Source organism: Panthera tigris, chromosome C2 (assembly GCF_018350195.1).
Source record: "Panthera tigris isolate Pti1 chromosome C2, P.tigris_Pti1_mat1.1, whole genome shotgun sequence".
NCBI classification, from domain to species: Eukaryota; Metazoa; Chordata; class Mammalia; order Carnivora; family Felidae; genus Panthera; species Panthera tigris.
The window spans coordinates 125,483,605-125,508,045 of record NC_056668.1 but is presented as its reverse complement, the minus strand read 5'-3'; the positions used below and the strand labels follow the sequence as shown (position 1 = coordinate 125,508,045).

At 34.2% G+C, this 24,441-nt stretch overlaps 1 protein-coding gene across 7 annotated transcripts in view; it reads right to left on the bottom strand.

Moving 5' to 3' along the window:
• The window catches only part of STAG1 (stromal antigen 1), a 402,258-nt gene that overhangs the window by 143,076 nt on the left and 234,741 nt on the right, over positions 1–24,441 (bottom strand). For 4 of the 7 annotated variants that reach the window (XM_042998579.1, XM_042998577.1, XM_007087414.3 and 1 more), the window contains exons 7-8: positions 21,493–21,697; positions 1,314–1,465 (exon numbers count right to left, since the gene is read on the bottom strand). In XM_042998579.1, coding sequence (XP_042854513.1) covers positions 1,314–1,465; positions 21,493–21,697 — 357 coding nt within the window. Of the gene's footprint in view, positions 1–1,313; positions 1,466–2,440; positions 2,621–3,146; positions 4,066–18,203; positions 18,343–21,492; positions 21,698–24,441 lie in introns of those variants that run through there. The other 3 variants (XM_042998580.1, XM_042998582.1, XM_042998581.1) reach the window with 3 other exon arrangements.

Sequence of the window (24,441 nt, the reverse complement as noted above, 5' to 3'; positions counted from 1 at the left end):
TATAATCTCTTGTGTAGTAATACTCAGTGAAATAATTTGCTTTTATTACATATAAGAGTGTGAGAATAAAATTCCTTCAGACTTACTCTTTTGCTGTATGCTTTATTTCAGTTTTACTGAAATAATTTTTTTTATTTTATATGTTTTATTATATAAAAAATTAATTTATAAGAGGCATACAGTTTGGTTAATAGTACTTACTGATGCACAGTTCCAAAATTTACTTTCACAAAATTTCAAGTATTATATATGATTTTAACTGTGTTCCTCAGAAATTCATATGCTGAAGTCCTAATGCCCCAGTACCTCAAACCTTATTTGGAAATAGGATTGTGTCAGATGTAATTAGTTAAGATGGGGTCATTCTAAAGTAAGGTGGGTCCTGAATCCATTATTACTGGTGTCTTTATAGAAAGCAGAAATTTAGAGACACAGACACACACGGAAGTCATGGAGAAACTGGAGTTATCTTCAACTTGAAGCCACTTAGTCTGTGTTGGTATCTGTTACAGCAGCCCCAGCTAGCACCCTAATACAGCATGGGTAATAATTTAAAATTAGTTTGCGTTTCGTGTTGCCTGTTATAACCCATTATTCATCAGTAATTTATTTGTAGCAATATGATATTATTCTGTTTTCAAGTTAAAATACTGTATATTTAAAATTTGATTTCCTATTGGGCAAATAAAAATATTACCTACTAAAAACCCAGTTTAAAACACTTTCAAGATATATATATATACGTATATATATATATATATATATATATATACATACATATATATGTACATATATATATATATACATATATATATACGTATACACACACACACACACACACACACACACACACACATGAAAATTGCAGTGTAAAACTGAGACCAATCTTATTTATAGGAATGCCTTATTCATCAGCTAATAAGTAGTCTTTGGCTTCCTTCTAGAAGGGCAGCTTTGCTACCACCCAGCTCTGACCATACTATTTATTATGCTTTCTGAATTCACAGCCTGATAATCTTTCTGAGTTACCTGACCCCTAGACTACCTTCTTTCAAACATAGGATTGTTTTATGATTCTCTTCAGCCATCAGACAGCACTCAGATAATCAGTGGCTGAACATTCCAGTTTAATTTGAAACCTTGAGATCACACATCTGACTTAAATAATTTAAAATACATACAACACACTTGCTCCCTCCCTCTGTCCCTCTGTCTCTCTCTCACACACACAGCCACACGCAGCCCCATCAAAAACAAACAAACAAACAAAAAACAAAATCACACATACCTTTTAAAGATCGTATGAAACTTACCTCTTTGCGTTTCTGAAGAAGTAACTCCAACCTTTCATTAGCTCTCTTCCCAATCATTTTATTTCTCTCAGCTTCATATTGTCTTTGTGTGTTATCCTGATGAATACTGAGGTTTAAGGCAACATTCACCAACGCAGTCATGAGCTTCATGGCTATGAAATAAAGGAAGATTATGGTTTTCACCTATTAATAAGATTTTCATCCGTAAGATAACAAATTTATAATGGAAATGGGTGAAGGAAACAAACTAGTCAGTTTCTATGTTTTACAACTCCGGCATAACAAATTAAAAAAAGAAAACTTAACTTTATAGAAATAAATTCACGATCTTAGGCTGCAACATAATTTTCTGTGCCTTAGTGTCTCTATAGCTTAGTTCACAACATTTTCCTCCTTAAAATCAGCTCCATCCTAATTAGCAGCAGGAAGAATTTAACACCCCCTCTTCCCGACCTTCAAATATGCATGTTAGGTTTTTCTCCTGCCCATGAGTTCTGTGTATACAATTGCATCTTTAATACCTTTAGACACTTCAAAGATGGCTTAGATATTTACAATCAATTCATGACCCTTACCCACAAAGATGGTTTGTTCTCAGTGAATAGCATAACTCCCAAACCCTGAAATACAGATCCTACCAAACTCATTAATCAAAAATGTACCCCGTGAACTTCTGATTGACCTATTTTCCTCACAGTGTTAATGTACTTTTAAATGTTCACTTGGATTTGCAAATCTTTATTTTCAAACTTGTGTTTCAAGTCATCTGAAAAACAGGTATAACACAAACCTTAAACTTTTCTCTACTCATATTTATTTTCATTATTGATAGTGTAGAAAAATACTGACAAAGGACTAAGAGTTTGTGCTGGTAAAAAAAACCTTCCTTTTTTTTCTTTCTAGGTTATTTATTCATCTGCAAGTATGAACGAATGTGCAGTTTTAAAAAATGAACTGATCAATGTTTTGGAATACCGATCCACTTATCGGCAAACATCCATAACTATATAGGAGCATGCATTTCTCTTAAAACTTATGATTTCCCTTTAGTTAAACACATCTATTATCTATACGCACGCGCGCGCGCACACACACACACTATATATATATATATATATAATGTTAACCTGAAACTCTGTATGCTTTTTGGCAACTCCATGTTAATAGTGATTGCTGCCTTTAAGCTAAAATATAAGACAAGATGTAAACAAATATATTTAAGTTAGTAACTACTTAGAAATACATTTAATTAAAATACTTCTTCCTAAGATACAGTGTCTCACAATAGTAAGTTGAGAAATATTCTCGTGTTTCAAAATACAGGCTGGTGATTTTACAATATTTTACACACTGTCAGGGTATCTGATGATACTGTGAAAGTTAAAAGTACTTTTTTTTTTTAAGTTTATTTATTTTTGAGAGAGTGAAAGAGAGACAGAGCACAAGCGGGGAGGGGAAGAGAGAGAGGAAGACAGAATCCAAAGCAGGCTGCAGGCTCCGAGCTGTCAGCACAGAGCCAGAGGTGGGGCTCTAACTCATGAAGTGCAAGATTATGACCTGAGCTGAAGTTGGACACTTAACCGACTAAGCCACCCAGGCACCCCTAAAAGTACTTTTTAGATTAATCTGTATAAAAAAGGAGAATAGCTCAAAGACAAGAGGGATCTGGGGCATTCACACTGCCCAAAGTCATGGATAATAGTGTAATAAGAGTTTGTCCTGAGCATACAAAATCATACCCTTTGGAGTTTTAATTCAGGATATACCTCCAGGTCCCCAAAACAAAATGACTTATATATCAAGGAGTTGAAAAGCTTTAAAATTAACACCAACCCTGGCTGGAATTCCTTAGTGGAAGCTGAGACACAAATTTTCTTCAATTTAATGATTTTTGCTTTTAGCTACATATCTCCTTATGAACCCAGATCCCACAGGCCAACTGCCACTGTGTAATGACCCTCTTCCCATCCTAGACATATAAACATAATGCAAAATGGTCAATATGTTTTCACAAAAAGACAGGATATAACAGTATTTACTGAGATAAAATGCTTATTGATCTGTAAAACAAATTTCAACTGAAATTTTCATTTCATTTACCAACAATTAGCAAATAAATGGCTACTGAGAGACTGCTAATTTAATGACACATACATAACATGGGGACTGTGATATCTGAGTCCAGTGAAAAACACTCCTTCCTACATAGAGTGAGCACTAATTAAATTTCACCAGTATTACTAAAGGAATTATTTTATAAATTAATAATCCTACAGGAATTCAGCTTGGTTCTGTGACACTGGCTATGAAGTAGTTTCTCCTTGTTTGCCGAAGAGAAGAATACTTCATTTAGCCTTCAAATTTTAACTACTGGGTATAGAAGGGCAAACCTGTTTTAATGCTGTGCTACTCATAGTATGGTCTGCAAATAGGTGCTGACCACAAAAGGTTTATTCACAGTTGATTATCAGTACAATTCGAAAGTAAGTTTTTAGAAATGTTCTTAACAATCTGACAATGATTGTATGTCTACTGACTAATAATATGACACTAAGAAACATATAATTCATTTGCTTGCATGTTACAAAAGTATTAGCTTGTGAAAGACTGGTAATTAAAAAATTAGCCTTAATACCACAGAGTTTAATAAAAACTTATTTAGTGCTTCCTCATTCACCTATCAATCCAGTATGTACGTAACCACTATTCTACTACAAACTAGAAGTACAGAAGTGAATTAGAGTATCTATCTTCATGGTTATTACATTCTAAGTTAGTGAACATAATAAACTAATACAGAATATACAAACGAAAAAAGTATGCCAGTTAATAAAAAAATCTATAATGAAAAATACAGAATTTTTAAAAAAAGTATGGTAAAAAGGGTAGTCACAGGCAAGAAGGCCTCTCTGCAGAGTTCACATTTGACCATTAAGTGAAGGAATGAGTATATGATTATATGACAGAACATTGTTCCAGGGTAAAGGAGTCCAAAGGTTATAAGATAAATTGTTATGAAGAGGGCACTCATAAAAGAGCAAGGTATTTAATGTAGCTGAAGCACAGAAACAGAGGCAGGAGATGAGAGTAAGAAAGAAATCAAGAGACCAGTTTACAAGAGTTCTACTAGAATCTAGTCAGAACTCAGGAATTAAATCTAAAGCAGATAAGACCCACCAGAAAATATGGTATGGGTGAGAAATAGTTTGATTTGCATTTAAAACCACTGTGCGAACAGATTATAGAAGAGTAAAAGTGGAAGAAGGAAGACTAAATAGGAGAACACTAGGAACTGAAAATATTTTGCCAAAAGTTTGGAATAATGATTCTCAAGTTGTTGGCTTTCACCAACTCAGTACAACAATGCTGGCGTGAAGTAAAGTGTTACCAATAGGTAGAGAGATTCTGAAGATTTAGCTAAAAAAAAAATTATAGATTATAATGTAGGAAAATAAGATCAAAAGAAAAGACAAGGGTAATTAGAAAGCTTTGATTTTATTAGGTATCTAAGTGGAAATATCCAGTAGATATATATTTGAAGTCATCATCAAAGACATTATTTAGAGCAAATAAAACAACACATCATCCAATGAAAAATGAGGCATGATTTATGTGCTGAAAAGAAAAGCTTATCAAGACATTTGTTGATGGGGGAAAAAAAAGCAAGAAGCTTGTGAGTATGTATACAATGCTATCATTTATGGAAAAAAGGAATGTTATTTATTTTTATGTGCCACTCTTGTAAGCTCTTTACACATACTTAGTCATTTATACCTCATAACTCAAACAAGTAAGTATATTATAACTATTCTTTTTGTACATAGGAGAAAACTGAGACCAAGATCAGCTAAGAGACTTGAAAGTTACACAGCCAGCAACTGGGCAGAGACAGAATTTGATTACAGGGAGTTATGCTCCACAGTCCAAGTTCTTAAGCACTATATCACATACTGCCTCTCAATCAATATGTATGTGCTATTATATTCATAATCTTTGGAAAAAAATTTATGAGACTGCCAAATTTGGTTGCCTTCAAGAAGATAATTTGATAGCTCAGAGCCATGGGTGAATGACATTTTACCATATATATAAATCATGTGACTATATTACCTCTTCCACCATCATTATTTTCTAACAAAAATAATAAAATTATGGAATTGGTTTTCACTTTATTCACCAAAGAGTGAATAAAGACAGGAAAGATAAAAAGGTCTGAAGACTGAGTTCTGAGATAATTCAGTATTTACAGTTTAGCTTTTTAAGATCCATTATGACAGTGTGTATTCCAGAGAACAAGTTCAGACAGTGACTTAAGAAGGAAGAAGTAGCTATGTCTACTGAGAGAGAAACGTAATACCTGGGAGCTTCCCTGTGATTTGGACAATAAAGAGGTAACTGCTGACTAAGAACAGAAACAATGAAGTGGCAGAAACAGATATCTGACTGGAGTGTGTTTAAAGAGAATTAAGAAGACAAAAAGGAGTGAACATAAATAATTGAGATTTGCTGCGAAGAAAAGGAGAGTATTAGGACTGTAGGAAGAAAGGCATGAGGAAACAAGGGAGAATGTAATGGTCAGTCTTATGTATCAACCTGGCTAGGCTACAGTATCTAGTTATTGAATCAAATACTAATCCAGGTGTTACTGTGAAGGTATTTCATAGATATAGTTAACAGCGACATCAGCCAGTTTTAAGTAGAGGAGATACCCTCAATAAGGTGGTGGGTTTCATGTAGTCAGTTGAATACCTTAAGAAGAAAAAACTAAGGTTTCCTGGAGAAGGAAATTCTGCGTAAGGGCTGTACAACTCCAACCTCCCTCTAGCTTGCTGTCCTACACAGATTTCAAATTTGCCAGTTCCCACAATTTTGTCAGCCAACTTACTGAAATACATCTCCCTGGCACAGACCCCTCGCATGCACCAAGTCTACTGATCACAGAGTGTTGGAAAGCTTCAGTTTGAGGGGAAACAGGATCTATCTTCATTCCTTTTTCACCCTTGGATCTAGCTTCTTTTAACAAACAAACCAACCAAAACACACCTAGAATCTAGCTTCCTTTTCTGGGGGCTGGTGGGGGGGAACCTCGTCTTAATATAGCCATTACTTGGAAGAGTACAACGGTCTTTCCTAACAATCAAATGCAGAAAGTAACCCAGACAAAATGAGAAGACAGGCGAATTAACCCCAAAAGAAAGAACAGAGAAGTCACAAGGATTTAATCAATGCAGATAAAAGTAAGATGTCTGAACCAGAATTTAAAACAGTAATCATGAGGAAACTAGCTGGGTTTGAGATAAGCACAGAAGACACTACAGAATCCTTTACTGTAGAGATAAAACAACTAAAAACTAGTCAGGCAGAAATAAAAAATGCTATAACCAAGATGCAAAGCCAAATGAATGCAATGCTAATGAAGATGGATGAAGCAGAATAGCAAATCAGCGATACAAAAGATAAAAACTATGGAAAATAATGAAGCTGAAAAAGAAGGAAAGAAAGGTATTGGATCACAAATGTAGACTCAGGGAACTCAGTGACTCCTTAAAGCATTATAACGTTTGTATCACAGGAGTCCCAGAAAATGAAGAGAAAAAAAGGACCAGAAGGTTTATTTAAGCAAATTATAGCTGAAAATCTCACTAATCTGGGGAAGGAAACAGACATTAAAAAACAAAAAGCATAGAGACCTCCCATTAAATTCAACAAAAGCTGCCATCACTAAGACATATCACAGTGAAGTTCAAAAATACACAGTCAAGGAAAGAATCCTGAATGAGGAAAGGGAAAAAAAAAAGTTGTTAACATACAAGGGAAGACAGATCAGGTTCGCAGCAGATCTGTCCACAGAAAACTGACAGGCCAGAAGGGAGTAGTATGATATAGTCAACATGCTAAATGGGAAAAGTACGCAGCCAAGAATACTTTATCCAGCAAGGCAATCAGAGTAAAAGGAGAGTTTCCCAGACAAAAAATGAAGGAATTCATGACCAGTAAACAGACCTGCAAGAAATATTAAAGGGAACTCCTTGAGTTGGGGGAAAAAAAGACCACAAAAGCAACAAAGACTAGAAAGGAACAGAGAACATCATCAGAAACACCAACCTTATAGGTAGCATAATGGCACTAAATTCATACCTTTCAATGATTACTCTGAATGTAAATGGACAAAATGCTCCAATCAAAACACAAAGAGTATTAAAATGGATAAAAAAAGAAGACCCTTCTATATGCTGCCTATAAGAGACTCATTTTAGACCTAAAGACATCTGCAGATTGAAAGTGATGAGATGAAAAACCATATATAATGCTAATGAATGCCAAAAGAAAGCCTGACCAGCCATACTTATATGAGACAAACAAGATTTTAAACCAAAGAATATAACAGATGAAGAAGAGTATTATACCATAATTAAGGAGTCTATCCATCAGGGAGATTTAACAATTATAAATATTTATGCCCTCAACATGGAAGCACTCAAATACATAAATCAATTATTAACAAATACAAAGTAACTCAATGGTAATAATACAATAATATTAGGGGACTTTAACACACCATCTACAACAATGGATAGATCATCAAAACATAAATCAACAAGGAAACAACAGCTCTGAATGACACACTGCACCAGATGGACTTAACAGATATATTCAGAACATTTCATCCTACAGCAGCAAATGTACATTCTTTTCGAGTGCACATGGAACATTCTACAGAGCAGATCACATACTGGGTCACAAATCAGCCCTCAACAAGTAAAAAGACTGAGATCAAACCATGCATATCTGCAGAACATAAAGCTTTGAAACTTGAAGTCAATCACAAAAAAAATTTGAGAAGACCACAAATACATGGAGATTAAAGACCATCCTACTAAAGAATAAATGAGTTAACCATGAAATTGAAGAAGAAATTAAAAAATACATGGAAGCAAATGAAAATGAAAACACAAAAGTGCAAAACCTTTGGGTTGCAGCAAAGTCAGTCTTAAAGGGAAGTATATTGTAATATAGGCCTATCTGAAGAAGCAAGAAAAGTCTCAAATACACAGCCTAACCTTATACCTTAAAGGATCTAGAAAAGGAAAAGCAAGGGGTACCTGGGTGGCTCAGTTGGTTAAGCATCTGACTTTGGCTCAGGTCATAATCTCACAGTTTTGTGAGTATGAGCCCTGCTTTGGGCTCTGCACTGGCAGTGTGGAGCCTGGTTAGGATTGATTCTCTTTCTCTCTCTGTGTCTGCCCCTCCTCCTCTTGCACGTGTACATGCACGCTCTCTCTCTCTCTCTCAGACTAAATAACCTTAAAAAAAAGGGAACAGCAAATGAAGCCTAAAGCCAGCAGAAGAAGGGAAATGATAAAATCAGAGCATAAATAAATATAGAAACAAAAAAATCATATCAATGAAAATAAGAACTGTTTCCTTGAAGTGATAAACCAGTAGACTAGACTTATCAAAAAGAAAAAAAAAAGAACCCATATAAATGAAATCACAAATGAAAGGGGAAAGATGATAACCAATATCATAGAAATACAAACATTTATAAGAGAACATTACTAATAATTATATGCAAAAAAACTAGGCAATCTGGAAGATATGAGCAAATTCCTAGAAACATACAAACCACCAAAACTGAAACAGGAAGAAATAGAAAATTTGAACAGACCCATAACCAGCAAAAAAATTGAGTCAGTAATCAAAAAACTCTCAACAAATAAGAGTCCAGGGCCAGATGACTTCCTAGGGGAATTCTACCAATGTTTTAAAGAGTTAATACCTATTCTTCTCAAAATGTTCCAAAAAATAGAAAAATAAGGAAAAACTGCAAACTCATTCTACAAAGCTAGCATTACCTTGATTTCAAAACCAGACAAAGAGCCCACTAAAACAGAGAATTACAGGCCAGTATCCTTGATGAGCATGGATGCAGAAATTGTGAACAAAATTCTCACAAATGAAATCTACAGTACGTTGAAAGAATTATTCACTATGATCAAGTGGGATTTATTCTTGAGCTGCAAGGGTGGTACACTATTCACAAATCAATCATCATGATACACCACATTACAAAAAGGATAAGAACCATATGATCCTCTCAACAGATGCAGAAAAAACATTTGACAAAGTATAGCATCCATTCCTGATAAAAACCTTCAATCAAGCGGGGATAGAGAGAACATACTTTAACATCATAAACACCATATATAAAAGACCCACAGCTAATATCATCCTCAATTAAAAACTGAGAGCTTTTCTTCTATGGTCAGGAACAAGTCAGGGATGTCCATTCTCACCATTGCTATTTAACACAGTACTGGAAGTATGAGCCACAGCAATCAGACAATAGAAAGAAATAAAAAGCATACAAATTGGCAAGGAAGAAGTCAAACTTTCACTATTTCACAGATGAGATGGTACTCTATGTAGAAAGCCCAAAAGACTCAACCAAGAAATTGCTGGAAGTGATACATGAATTCAGTAAAGTTGCAGGATATAAAATCAACATACATAAATAAGTTGCATTTCTAAAGACCAATAATGAAGAAGCAGAAAGAGAAATCAAGGAATCTATCCCATCTGCAACTACACCAAAACCTGTAGGATACCCAGGAGTAAACCTAACCAAAGAGGTAAGAAGTAAAGGTCAAAAATCTATACTCTGAAAACTATAAGCACTTATGAAAGAAACTGAAGAAGACACAACTAAATGGAATAACATTCCATGCTCATGGATTGGAAGAACAAACATTGTTAAAATGTCTACACTAATCAAAGCAACCTTCACATTTAATGCAATCCCCATCAAAATACCATGAGCATTTTTCACAGAGCTAAAACAAACAATCCTAAAATTTGTATGGAACCACAAAAGACCCTGATTACCCAATGCAATCCTGAAAACGAAAAGCAAAGCTGGAAGCATCATGATTCTAGACTCCAAGTGTATTACAAAGCTGTAGTCATCAAGACAATAAAGTACTGGCACAAAAACAGACACATATAAATCAATGGAACAGAATACAGAACCCAGAAGTGGACCCATAACTACATAGTCAACTAATTTTCGACAAAGAAAGAAAGAATATCCAATGGAAAAAAAAGACAGTCTCTTCAACAAATGATGTTGGTGAAACTGGACAGCAACATGCAGAAAAATGAACCAGGACCGCTTTCTTACACCAAACACAAAAATAACTTCAAGATGGATAAAAGACCTAAATGTGAGATAGGAAACCATCAAAATCCCAGAGGAGACCACAGGCAGCAACCTCTTTGACTTCATTGGAGCAACTTCTTAATAGACACATCTCTGGAAGCAAGGGAAACATAAGCAAACATGAACTACTGGGACTTCATCAAGATAAAAAGCTTCTGCACAGCAAAGGAAATAATCAATAAAACTAAAAGGTGGTCTATTGAATGGGAGAAGATATCTACAAATGACGTATCTGATAAAGGGTTAGTATCCAAAATCTATGAAGAACTTATCAAACTCAACACCCCAAAAATAAATAATCCAGTGAAGAAATGGGCAGAAGACATGAATAAACATTTCTCCAAAGAAGACATCCAGCCAGACAGCTAACAAACACATAAAAAGATGCTCAGTATCACTCACCAACAGGGAAATACAAATCAAAAGCACAATGAGATACCACCTCATGCCTGTCAGAATGGATAAAATTAACAACACAGGAAACAACAGATGTTGGTGAGGATGTGGAGAAAGGGGAACCCCCTCCTATTGTTGGTGGGAATGCAAACTGGTGCAGCCTCTAAGGAGAACCATATGGAGGTTCCTCAAAAAATTAAAAAAAGAACTACCCTATGATCCAGCCATTGCACTAACCAGGTATTTATCTAAAGGATACAAGAATACAGATCTGAAAGGATACATGCCCCCCGATGTTTACAGCAGCAATATCAACAACAGCCAAACTATGGAAACAGCCCAAGTGTCCACTGACTGATGAATGTGTACACGTACACGCACATACACATCCATCCATATCCAATGGAATAGTAGCCATTAAAAAGAATGAAATCTTGCCATTTGCAATGATGTGGATGGAGCTATATTGTATAAGAGAAATAGTGCCAAGAGAAATAAATCAGTCAAAGAAAGGCAAATAACACATGATTTCACTCATATGTGGAATTTAGGGAACCAAACAGACAAACATATGGGAAGGGAAAGAAAAAAAAAAGAGAGGGAAGCAAATCATAAAAGACTCTTAACAACAGAGAACAAACTGAGGGTTGAAGGAAAGATGTTGGTGGTAGATGGGCTAAAACCCAGTGACGGGTATTAAGGAGGTATGATGAGCAGTGGGAGTCATATGTAAGTGAAGAAATCACTAAATTCTATTCTTGAAACCAATACTACACCATAAAATTTTGGGAAAAAAAAATTTCATTATTAAAACATTTGTCTTCTGAGAAAAAAAATAATTAAAAATAAACTTAAAAAACTCCTCCCCCTCCTCAATATATGTGTGTGTGTGTGTGTGTGTGTGTGTGTGTGTGTGTGTATGTATATACACATATATATGTATATATGTGTGTGTGTGTGTGTATGTATGTATGTATGTATATATCAGTAAGTACATCTTCTCTTGGTTCCTGTGTCTCTAGAGAGCTTTAACTGAGAATGTTTCTAAAAGATAAGAGCAACTAAGGCATATTAGTATAATGATAAGAATTATCTAATAAAAGGGGGGAACTGAAGCCAGTAGAGAGAAAAGAGCAAAGTTCTTGAGGGAGAGAACAGGGCTCAGATCTACTGAACAAAGGCAAGGACTGACCTTAGAAGTAACTGTAGTAAGAGAAAAAGTAGAGAATATTGGTATAGCTGCACCTAGATTAGTAGGTTTAATCCTTGAAGAATTCTCTGTTGACTCTATTAAGCAATTAAAATAATCAGCTAAAAAATCAGTGAAAAAAAGATAATAGGAGATATTACAGGTCTGAGGAGAAGGTATGAAATAATCCTGTAAGAAAGTAGGAATAATATGGAGTAGAATGCTGTAATGGGATTTCTAGGCAACATTAAAGGTCCACTTGTGAGAAAAATCTAAAGCCTAGCCATTACAAGTATATGTTTTTCTTCAGCCACTTTCAAGCGCTCTGGTACAGGTACGAAGCAGGTGGTAATATTGGGTTTTCAAAGGAGGCATGATGGAAACAGAGGCAAGGATGTTGAGGATATGAAGACAGACAGGATTATAATAAATCTAGTTGAAAATGATCTATGTTAGGAAAACTGAGAAAATGAGGAAATGAGGAAATGGTGTGAAGAACACTAAAAATATGGCATCAAAGGATCTGAAGTCCCAATGAAAGATAAACAATACTTGAATTGGGAACACAGAGGAAAAACACTGAAACAAAAAGAAGTGGTTATTGGCAAATGGGATGGTTGAAATTAAGATTGTAGACATCGACTCTTTCAATCAATATCCAACAATTTATATTTATGTGTTCCTAAACATAAAAACAAAATCTAAAAAACTGCATTTATATTTAATGATCTATTTCTGAAATACACTTTTTAAAAATTTTTTTTTAATGTTTATTTATTTTTGAGACAGGGAGAGACAGAGCATGAACAGGGGAGGGTCAGAGAGAGGGAGACACAGAATCTGAAACAGGCTCCAGGCTCTGAGCTGTCAGGACAGAGCCTGACGCAGGGCTCGAACTCACGGACTGCAAGATTATGACCTGAGCCAAAGTCGGCCGCTTAACCAACTGAGCCACCCAGACACCCCTGAAATACACTTTTGAAAACTAATACTGTATACCAAAGAAACATGTTTGATAATGGGACAAACTATATTTTTAAAAGAGGGATGATTATATTCCTTTAGTTTTAAAAAGCTTATTTTAACAAACAAAAAAGCTTACAAAAAGCTTCCACTTTACAAATGACAGTTCGTTTTTAATTTTTCATTTAATTTTATTTTTAAGTAAACTCTATGCCAAACATGGGCCTCAAACTCATGACCCTGAGATTAAGAGTTGCATGCTCTACTGACTAAACCAGCCAGGCACCCCCATAAGATAGAGATTTAACCATTCCCTTTATCTCTTAAAACCCAACCAAAATAATAAGGAGAAAACAAATTTCACCTTCAATAAATTAAGAAAAATACTGGTAAACCCAAACCATAATATATGTATATATGTGTACATGGAAAGCAGGAAAGTAAGCAGAGAGCATACAAATCACACCAAGTGGTCAAAAAAGGAAATACAACTAGGTATATCTAAAAGAAGATAAAAAAGAAACAAACAAACAAACAAACATTTCATTCTGCAGAATCCAGAAGCATTCAGGAATTAGTAATACCAGGTTCCATAGAAGAAGGAGGGAAGTAAGGTCTAAAGTCAAAGTTTATAAAATAAGTAATTAAATCCCTAAGGCTCTACTCCAACAACCTAGGGCAGTCAAGCAATTTTTCCCCCACACACCCATCTTGAAAGTCCAGAAAGTTTATTCTCTCAACAAAATTAGCGAGAGATTTGGAATCATCAAACAAATCAGAGGGATATAAGTGAAGTCCAGATTGCCCTGGATGCTGCTTCACCCTGCCAAACTCCCAAATGGTAGACAGCAACTAAACTTAAGTAGATTGAAAGATCCTCCTGCAAAGAAGCTGAACTTTCCCAGGGAAAATAATGATCAACAGTTTAGGGCCTACAATGAAAATGCCAGGTGACCACATAACCGTCCTACAGTGATGCTCACCAAAGAAGACAAAGCCACTGCCTTACCCTGTCAAATACAACACATTCACAGAGACATACACAGCCCCTCTGTTAACTGCCTTTGTAGTGCCACATTCTAAGCAACAGAATACCAAGAAATAGCTATTTGAGGAAAGGTTCCAACATGAAAGAGAGTGATTGGAGCAGAGAATCAGAAGAAAAGAGTACGGAGCAGAAAAAACTTCAGAGTAATAATAATGAACAGTATCAAAGATATAAGAGAAGATATTACATCCATGAACTAATACTTAAAAAATAAACCTGGAGAAAGAACTCTTAGGAAACTTATATGATGGTCAAAATTAAGTTCAATAAATTTGAGGAAGTATAAGAAAAATGTAAAAAAACACTAAGAAATGTTAAATGGAAGAGAAATAATAAGACACTGAGGATTGATTAAAGAGATTAATATCCAAGCAATAGGTATTCAAAAAAGAGTACCAAGAATAATGAAAGGGAAAAAATAAATACACATCAGAGTGTATCACCATGCTATTTCAGAACACCAGGAATAAAGAGAAAAATCTAAAAGCTTCCAAAGAAACAGGATCAGAATCAGAAGCTGAAACAGCACTGGACTTCTGACTTGTTAAGAAATGATAATCAGCAACAATGGAAGCTAGAGGAAAAATTCTGAAGATAATTTTCAATGATGAATTCTATATTGGGTCAGAGAATTAAACATGAGTATATGATATACTTTTCAGGCATGTAAAATCTCAAATATATACTTCCCCAATACCTCTTTTCAAAGCTATCAAAAAATAAGCTAACCAAAAAGAAGAGAATAAATTAAGAAAGAAAGCAAAAGATGACAGGGAAAGATGGAAAAGTGGTCTCAGTATGCTGGGTAGCCAGTCTTGACCGCTGGTGAAGTTAACAGGTCACTCTCTTTTCCAAAAATAGGTCACCATCTTTTCCAAAAAAAAGATGAAGGATTCAAATAATAGCAGAAAAGTTAAGAAACTTAAAGGACATCAAGGTTTTAGAAAATGAGACTGCCTTATCATACATGATTATAAAAATTAAAAGCACAGAAAATACATGCTATAAAATTGATACTATTATTTGCTTAAAAATGAAACAAAAAACCCTCAAAACTATGCTTATGAGGAAAAAAACTAAAGGAAATACAAACATATTCTGGGCACAATGATAAGTAGAACTATGGGTAATTTTTATTTTTGTACTTTTTTCCTTTTCTGAATATATCACTATAGTAATTTTATATGCACAGAAAACATTTAAATGTACAATATGGAATTGTTAATGAAATATATACAAAAAATTTTCTCAATTTCTCTGCCCTCTTTAGAACTAAGCCAAGCAAGCTCTGTCATTCCGTTGTAGTTATAGTATCAATTTTACTGGGTGACTTTTATATGTTAAACATTTAACACGAATTCATTTAAGCCTTTCATTCCTACAAGATGGGACTATTAGTATTAACAGTATACAGATGAGGAAAGTGAGGCACAGAAGTGATTTGTCTAAGGTCACCAAGCTAATAGATAATGATAAGCAATGTTTGTAAAGTGATTTTAAAACCATGATTTCTTTATAAAAGCTAGCCCCCAAAAGAAAGCTAATTTTCATATCTGATGAAAAAGATAAACCTAAGAAAATGATAGTTAACTAGAAAACTTAACACATTACTATAGATACCTATATTTACATATTTGAAGTAAATATTTACATCACTGAATTTTTAAAGTTTACTGTATTTTACAGATACAGCTAGAGATATAGTGGCATTCACAAATTTGGTCAATTATTGAGAACACTTAAGGTCTATTCACAAACTCTGGAAAACTGGGAACTGTTATCTTTAGGGCAGAGGTTAATAAAAACAAACAAAGGTTATGAAGTAAAAAAAAAAAACAAAAAATACAATGGTAAAAGTACAAAGCAATGAGAAAGTAAGACTTTAGAAGAATAAAAAAATGAACATAAGAAAGAATGAAGAGATTATTTATACTCTATAGTCTGCTTTTTGATGATGTCAGACCTAAAATTGTCAAGCCCTAACCATAGAAACCAAAAATACTGTCTAGTTAAGAATTCCAAAACACTTAACTGAATGTAATAAAGAGAATTTGTGATAAAATAGATAAAATAAAAGACGAGACAAAAAATAAAAATGCATGCTATTAGTTTTGTTTTTATTATTTTTTTAATTATTTTTTTCTTAACAGGAGTTTTTGAAAGATCTAATTTCTGATTTCCTCATTGGCAATGTCTTTTATTACTAAGAGTAGGTGCTCAATATGTTCTGAATAAAAACATAAATGAAGTAAAACACTGCCAACACTATTAGCTCTTCTTGTCATTACAGAATAATAGGAACAGCTTATTAAATGTCAGGCACTGGTCTGTGCTCTCCTAATTTCTTTCTTTTAATCTTTTTTATTTATTTTGAGAGAGAGCAAGTGTGCCTGAGCAGGAGAGGGGCAGAGAGAATTCCAAACGGCTCGATGCTCAGCATAGAGCATGACAGGGGCTCAATTCCACAAACCATGAGATCATGACCTGAGCTGAAAAGAGTCAGATGCTTAACCAACTAAGTCACCTAGGCCCCCGCCTCTCCTAATTTCTCTTAATGAGATCACTATTATGATATTCCTCACTTTGCACGTGAAGAAAGGCCAGGAAAGTTAAAGATTTGTCCAAGTTACCAAACCAGTAAAAGGCAGTGAGGGATGTGGATCCAGACAGTCTGGTGCAGAACCCATTCTATGAACCACTATATTATATGGTTTCAGCAACTGAAAGCGAAAGAAAAGATGCCAATTTACTGATGCAAAGTGATTTTCAATCTATGGCTGGAGAGCAAAGCAATTTCATATATCGTATATTTCTTCAGAGTAGAAGTCCAGAGACTGTGACTTTGTAAGAAATGATAATCAGCAATGAATCATACGTCAATATAAAATTAACTATATGTAAACATAATAATGTTAAACAATAAGGTATAAAGAAATGTTTATTCCCCCAAGGGTCTGAGAGTGACCTATTAACTTCACCAGTGGTCAAGTGTGGCTACCCAGCATACTGAGACCACTTGACTCTCATATGATGATCTTAACCACATTTTCTAATTTTCCCAGAATTCATCTCAGAAAAAAGTAGAATAAATCACCATGCTATTATTAATATAATTTTGTGTTCTTAATCCTCTTTGTCCAAATTAGCATTTTCACCTTAGTAGTGAGTGGTAGCCAATATTAATCTACTTGTAATATAAAAGAAAATCATATAGGTGAGAAAACAGAAAAAAAAATAACGTTACATCAACATTACTTATCCTACAAATTACCACCTAACAAAAATTAGAAATAAACACTTTATAAAGTATTGGCATACATTTTTAAAGCAAATGTCTAAAAATAATGTAACTATAGATCTGAAAAACAGACTCTTTGAGAGTAGAATTATCTTCATAACACCAAACAACAAAGCTATTTTTTTTTTGACCTTCGAGGAAAAAAGACAGATTATTACCTCATGAAAATTTCATCAAATTGAGGAATAAATAAATGTGCCCAGTCTCAGATTCTAAATCCACCAAAATAAGGACAAAATGTTATTTAAATTACATCCACAAGCTATGTTCCAATATGCGCAACTGAGGAAGCTATTTAGAACAGAAATAAGGGCACTTAATTCTAAAGATTAATAGTTAATGAAAACTGTACTGCAACCTGAAGTACTACCTCAAACAAACTGGAGAGCATGTTTTAAAATTCCAATTAAGAGAACAGAAAAAATAATAAGGAAAATAGAAAATGTAATAGCTAACAGTCTGTTCAAATTTAACAGCAAAAAGAATTTCAATAAAGAGGAAACATAGTTTACCTCCAATGGAAAAACGAGACTACTGTAACTGTAGAATAAACAGACCTAAAGAACTACAGAATGATGAAAATTTTTAATAAAAATATGGTAAAAAGTATACAATTAAATGCAATGCATAAACACTGACAATACGGGACACATTATTTAACTGAATAAGAAAATGAGTTATCTGGAAAACCAATTAAAAGTGCTACTGATAAGATCACTCTGATGACTTATCAAGCTCTGCAACTCATCACATCTGTACCCTACAGAACAACTAACCTGATTGTCTCTCTTCTCAGCTAAGATATAAGCAATGTCAAGGAGCATTTTATTCCAAAGCCGATAATCATATCTGGCCATAACTGCCTTGTAACTGTCCATGCACATAGTCTTTGAAGCAGAGGATTAAATGTTCCTGCCCATTTTATCTAGTCCCCAAGACTCGTCCTGCAAAGTGAATAAAAATGATTATCTTTTAATCTGCCCCTTGCATACATACCATAAGAGAGAGAGAGAGAGAGAGAGAGAGAGAGAGAGAGAGAGAGAGAGAGAGAGAGAGAGAGAGAGAGGAGGGCAAAGATGAGAAAAAAAAATTCTTGAAAATATGGATAATTATTATCTAGTCTGGAATTAAGTCCTCAGTAAGATCTCTGTGCTTTGTTGAAGGGTGGGTGATTGATATGTCCCACATTTTATGAAACTGGGCCTTGGGAGATACGATCATTAATTAGTCATATAGTAATATTTTGAAGTAAATTTGAAAATGACTTGAAAATTAAGTTTCTACTTTTGAAAAATCAGTAGAAATATGTTGATCTCCTTCCATTTTTCTTATCATATTTTTAAAAATAATTTCAAATTGAAATAGGCTAGATCATGATATACAAAGAGCTTAGGTAAAAACAAAATGGTATTTATCAAGCAGTTTCAAAAGCTATCATGATCACGAGTAAACTGTGGGAAAAGACAGAAAGGCACTGGAAGGAGGAGGAAGCTACTCAACTCAAAAGGAACAGAAGAGCCACAATTAAAATATATTTAAGAATATTTAAAATTAACACATATATAGGTCATGAAAAGGATAAAAATAGGGAAAACAATACAATAATAAAAGTCACTAAAAACAGGCCAATGGAAAGGAGGTGGAATGGACCATTATGAAGTCAGTAAAAGAATGTAATACTTTGTTTACACTGTAGTGGAGAACAAATGCAAATGAAAATTAAGTGCATTTTTCAGGAAACTGAGACATTTTAAAAGTCAAAATATTCTATATTATTCTCTTATGTTCTTAAATACAGTATGTGGCATATATTTAATCTTTTATACAGAATACACACAGGTTTCTGGATTAAAGAGAAGTACCTTGCCCCTACAGAAAAGCTCCAGGTTATTCTCTCTCTCAATATCTGTAAGCAAAATCTTTTGTTTTCTTTTTAGTATAAATTATTACTTCATAGTTCTATTAGCAGGACAGCATTTAACATTTGCCCTCCATTGGGCATTCCTTCATTCCTCCATTGTTGGTTCTCCTTTCTCTCCTGGTCTTATGAGATGAAAATATAAACTTTTTATGAGAGCAACTTGGACTATTTAGAAGCAATTTCTATTTTATGTTTAGTTCCATTTATTTCAAACTGCTGCATTTACCATGCATCTGACAACCAGCTAAATGGGCATTACTGCATAGGAGAAAGTAAGATGAAAACTAAATAGAACATATAAAGAAAAAAAGAGTAAACTAAAATGCAGAAGATAGCAAAAGTCATGAAATTAGAAAGGAAAATGTATAGCATCAGATAATTTAAAAATAATAGTGTATTTACAGTATCTTTAAAGGATCTTGGGTATAAGATCTCTTTTTCTTCCTAATAATGAGGAAGAAAATACTCTCAAAACACAGAATTTAAGGTATCTGATGTGTGTCCTGTACAGAAATTTTTTTCAGCAATATAACTGTATTTTTATTTTACTTTTTTAAAAAAAATTGGGTAGATATTCCTCTTTTCCTAATAATAAGAAAAATATTACTCTCAAAAGCAAATATAGTAAAACCTTGGTTTGCAAGCATAATTCATTCCAGAAACATGCTTGTAATCCAAAGCACTTGTATATCAAAGCAAATTTCAAGAGCCACTGGCTCGGTCGTGATCATGTGACATTCGGGGTCACATACTGATGCCGTATTGCAAGACACTGTATTGCAAGACACCGTTCATTTATCAAGTTAAAATGTATTAGAAATGTTTGCTTGTCTCAGGGAACACTCACAAACAAGTTACTTGCAATCCAAGGTTTTACTAAACTGTTTCATGTTTCATACAGACATGTAACTAAAAGAATAATGGACACTAATATGGATTAATCACATTAAAATAAGAAAAAAAGAGAGAAATGAAAAAAGAGAAATGGACAAAAGTATGGATGACCCAAGGTAATATACAGCTTTAGGCAACTGATTAAGCCAGAATATGACAAAATTTTAAACCAGGGGTTTGCAATGTGTATTCCCCAAAGTATTATCATCAGTATAACCTAAAGTTAAACTCTGGGGGTAAGTCCATGCAACCTGTTTTAATAAGCTCCACAGATGATTCTGATGCATGCAAAAGTTTGAGAACCAATGTTTCAAACATATTTGATAAATGAGAAATACAATGTAAATGCAAGATGAAATGTAATTAACAAAATTAAATTTGGCGTTTCTTATGATAATGTGTAAGATGAATATAAAGTCACTGCTACTAAAAAGGATGTAATCTGGGAGTATTTACACATAGGTGCATGTACACACACACGTGTGTATACTCGACATCACAGATCAAAAAGAACAGTCATTTTAGGTAAGCAGAGTTAAAGTAGTTGAGGGAAAATAGAACAATTGCTAAATTAATAAAATTGCCTTGTTATGGAAAGAAACAAGGAAAAAATGAATATACTTAGCTGAGAACTCTCTAGATAATTCTAAAATGAAAATAAAAGTGAAAACTAACCTGTCAATTCCCCAGATTATCTATAGCTGACCTAAATGAACTGACTGCAGAGACATTACAGTTAGATACAATCAAGTTATTACAGCAGGAGAAGAATGCTGGCTGTGCAGTGATTGCAATTAGATGGAATTGTGTCAAATATAAAAACAAAAATTTATACACTTAGGTATAATAATGAGCAATAAAGCAATGTAATTAAAAAAAAGACTGAATCTCAAACTTCAACTACTAATTTTGGGGTTTATCAAAGAATATGGCCTAATGAACTCCTAAAATATCCTGAATTATGAAATAATGATATATGAAAGTAATTAAATGTTGAGAGAGAAATTTGCTGAAATTTGCCAGAAATTTTCCATTTTCATTCTCAAGGCAATCAAATACCAGTTATCAAAATCAGCATATATCTTACCTAAACAGATAACATAAGCCATTCAGATGAATTTGGGGGAGGGGAGAGATGGTATTTTTCAGGAGCACAGCAATTAATTTAAATACTTAATCTAAATAAATTTTAACTAGAATAGAACATTTAACAAATCTAATTGAAAAAGAAATAAAATGTGGTTACTTACCAGCAAGGGTACTTGTATGCCTAAAAGCTCTGACCTGGGAGTCTGACAAACCAGTCAAAAGGGAAATTACTGTGTCCATCATATACTCATCATAAATTATGCTATACTGACACTGTCGAATCAGGACTCCAATAAATTCACAAAAGTTTGAACGAAATTTTTTCCATTGAGGTCCAGGCATGGTAAGGGGATAATCACCACTGTCCTAAAAAGGATAAAAAGGACATTATTAAATTTGACGTATGATATCAATTTGATCAAAGTTTTTTTTCCCATGTATAAACCAACATTTTTTTCTCAAAAGTAGATGTGGACAGAAATTGAAGGTACACTGAAGACTTTATATTTATTGTTTGTTTTGATTTCCCACAACTAAATAATTCATAAAGTATTCAAAATTGTTACTGAGAACCAGAATTTAATTCATTATTCTAAGCCAACATTAAAAAAAAAAGTGACTCCAATTTGTATCCTAGTTGAGATAATCTGAAGTAGGAAACAAAAAATATTAAAGAAGTTTAGACTAGAAAGGATATCTGCTACTGAATTCAGGTCAAACGAATCATGATTCCTGTAGCATATAGCATCTTTCAGTTATTTTAAATAGAATTTTTAAGAATTGAGAGATTCAAAAGTATAAGCATTTCATTAAGAAGTTCAAACCTAATTTTTCATATCCGAAACTGCAACCTTATCTCTTCCAGTTTTACAATATACGGGTTCTATAACTCTATTTTACAGAGCAGATTTATCAACTTTTCAAAGAATAAAAATCTAATATGGGCTCTTGATATTACCAGATTGTGTCATCTTGTTTAAAACATGAAATTGACAATGAACCCAATTAGAGGTTTCCTACTCTAGCCTAAAACATTTTGGTAGAGAAATGTAAATTCACAAGGCAAAGAATGAGAAATTCTGTGAACATGGTGCCTGAATATTCTCAATTTATAGCTATATGGTTTTTTCTAGGCCAAACTCTGCTAGAAAATTAGTTATGAGTGAAGTTATTAGCTGCATATATTTAATATTTTCTTTTTTTAATTTAAATACTTCTTTAGAAAGTTTTTTTCATGTTTATTTTGAGAGAGACAGACAGACACAGCATGAGCAGGGGAGGGGCAGAGAGGGGAGAGAGAATCCCAAGCAGGCTCCATACTGTCAGCAAGCAAAGAGCCCAACACAGGGCTCAAACCTATGAATTGTGAGATCATGACCTGAGTTAAAATCAAGAGTCACTCAACTGACTGAACCATCCAGGTGCTCCAAATACTTTTTTTTTTTAAGTTTATTTACTTATTTTGAGAGGGACAGAGATAGCGTGAATGAGGAAGGGGTAGAGAGAGGGAGAATCCCAAGCAGGCTCCCTGCTGCTAGCACAGAGCCTGACATAGGGCTCAAACTCACCAACCATGAGATCATGACCTGAGCTGAAATCAAGAGTCAGATGCTCAATGGACTGAGCCACCCAGAGACCTCTAAAATTTTCTACCTTAATTAAACAATTCAGCTAATGAATCGAAGGAAAGAACAGTCCTACTAATGATAGGAGATTCGTTAGTGGTCTGGAAAATAATGTGCAAGAAATATCTGAGGAAAAAACATGTATTTGGTTAGGTGGGGCTTCTGGAAAAGCCTTAACATGACCAGACTAGGTAAGTATGACATCTTCAGTCCTTTGTCCCTTCCCCTCTCAGTGATCTAAAACTCATGTGTAATGCTGGATGTTCAACAGTGGTTTTGCAACCATCAAGGGGACAAGCATGGAGATAAAAATGACAGAAGGAGACGGAAAAACTCTAGGTCTCTGCACTGCTGAGAGGCAGTACAATAATGTTTTACCTACTCCCAGATTTATTTTGCATAAGACAAATTACTCCTGTGAATTCAAGCCATTGTTGGTCAAATTTTCTACTACTTACAGGCATCAATCCTACTGTTATGGTAGAATTATAAATAGTGGGGAAAGATGAATTTTTCAGTGAGTGATTTTGGTGCATTTGGCTTTTCATTACAAAGAAAATTAGACAGATATTGCACCTTACACCAAAATTAATTCCTAAATGAATCAAAACACCTAAAACCAGTAAAAAAGAAAAAAAAAGGAAAAAAGAAAAGAAAAATAAATGGCAGACAACATGGGAGAATATTCTCAGGGTGAGGAAGTCTTTTACTAAACACAATACAAAAATTAGAAGTCATAAAAGACCAATAGGTTCAACCACATAGCATTAATTTTTGTATTAAAAAAAAAAACCATTAAAAGCAAATCCAAAAGCATAACAATAGGGTTTGGCTTTCACTTAGAATGTGGAAATCTACCAACAATGAGAATAAGCTGAATCAACAACAACAACAAAAGTTTTCTTGAGCCCATCTTGAAGTAATTATCATTCCAAAGAATAAGCCCCTCCAAGAAGAGATCAAACAAACAAGCTCTATCATGTATGGCACAGCCTAAGAAGAAAAGGTGGTCTCCACAAAAATGAGTAAGAAGATATGAGCCTAAAATTTTAAGGAACTATCAAAGATGAAGTGTGAGCTAGTTTGTCACAGTGGTACAACAAGGAGTTTACACTCACTCAAAAGCTCTTTTCCATAGGTCTCAAGTGGGTACTTAAAAACAAATTCTGAGACAGAGCAGAACAGAGAGCACCTCTCTTGGTGCAGACTTGCAGGTGATGATCTTCAATTGCTGTGGGAAAGGTAAGAAGCCTAGCTCACATCTCCAGGCTTTTCGTCCCCTGCAAACTAAAAGACAATCTGATGGAGGTGAGTCCGCAAACTGAATCACCACCATAGCCAGGCAAAGAATCACTGCAGCTAGGAGAAGGTAAAAGAAGAAATCTTCCATCTGGGGGAGAGAATAAGACAAAACACTGGCCTGGACCCTGAATCCTAATACCAATATCAAACCAGAGGTTTGATAGCATTGGGAAGGGGACAGGA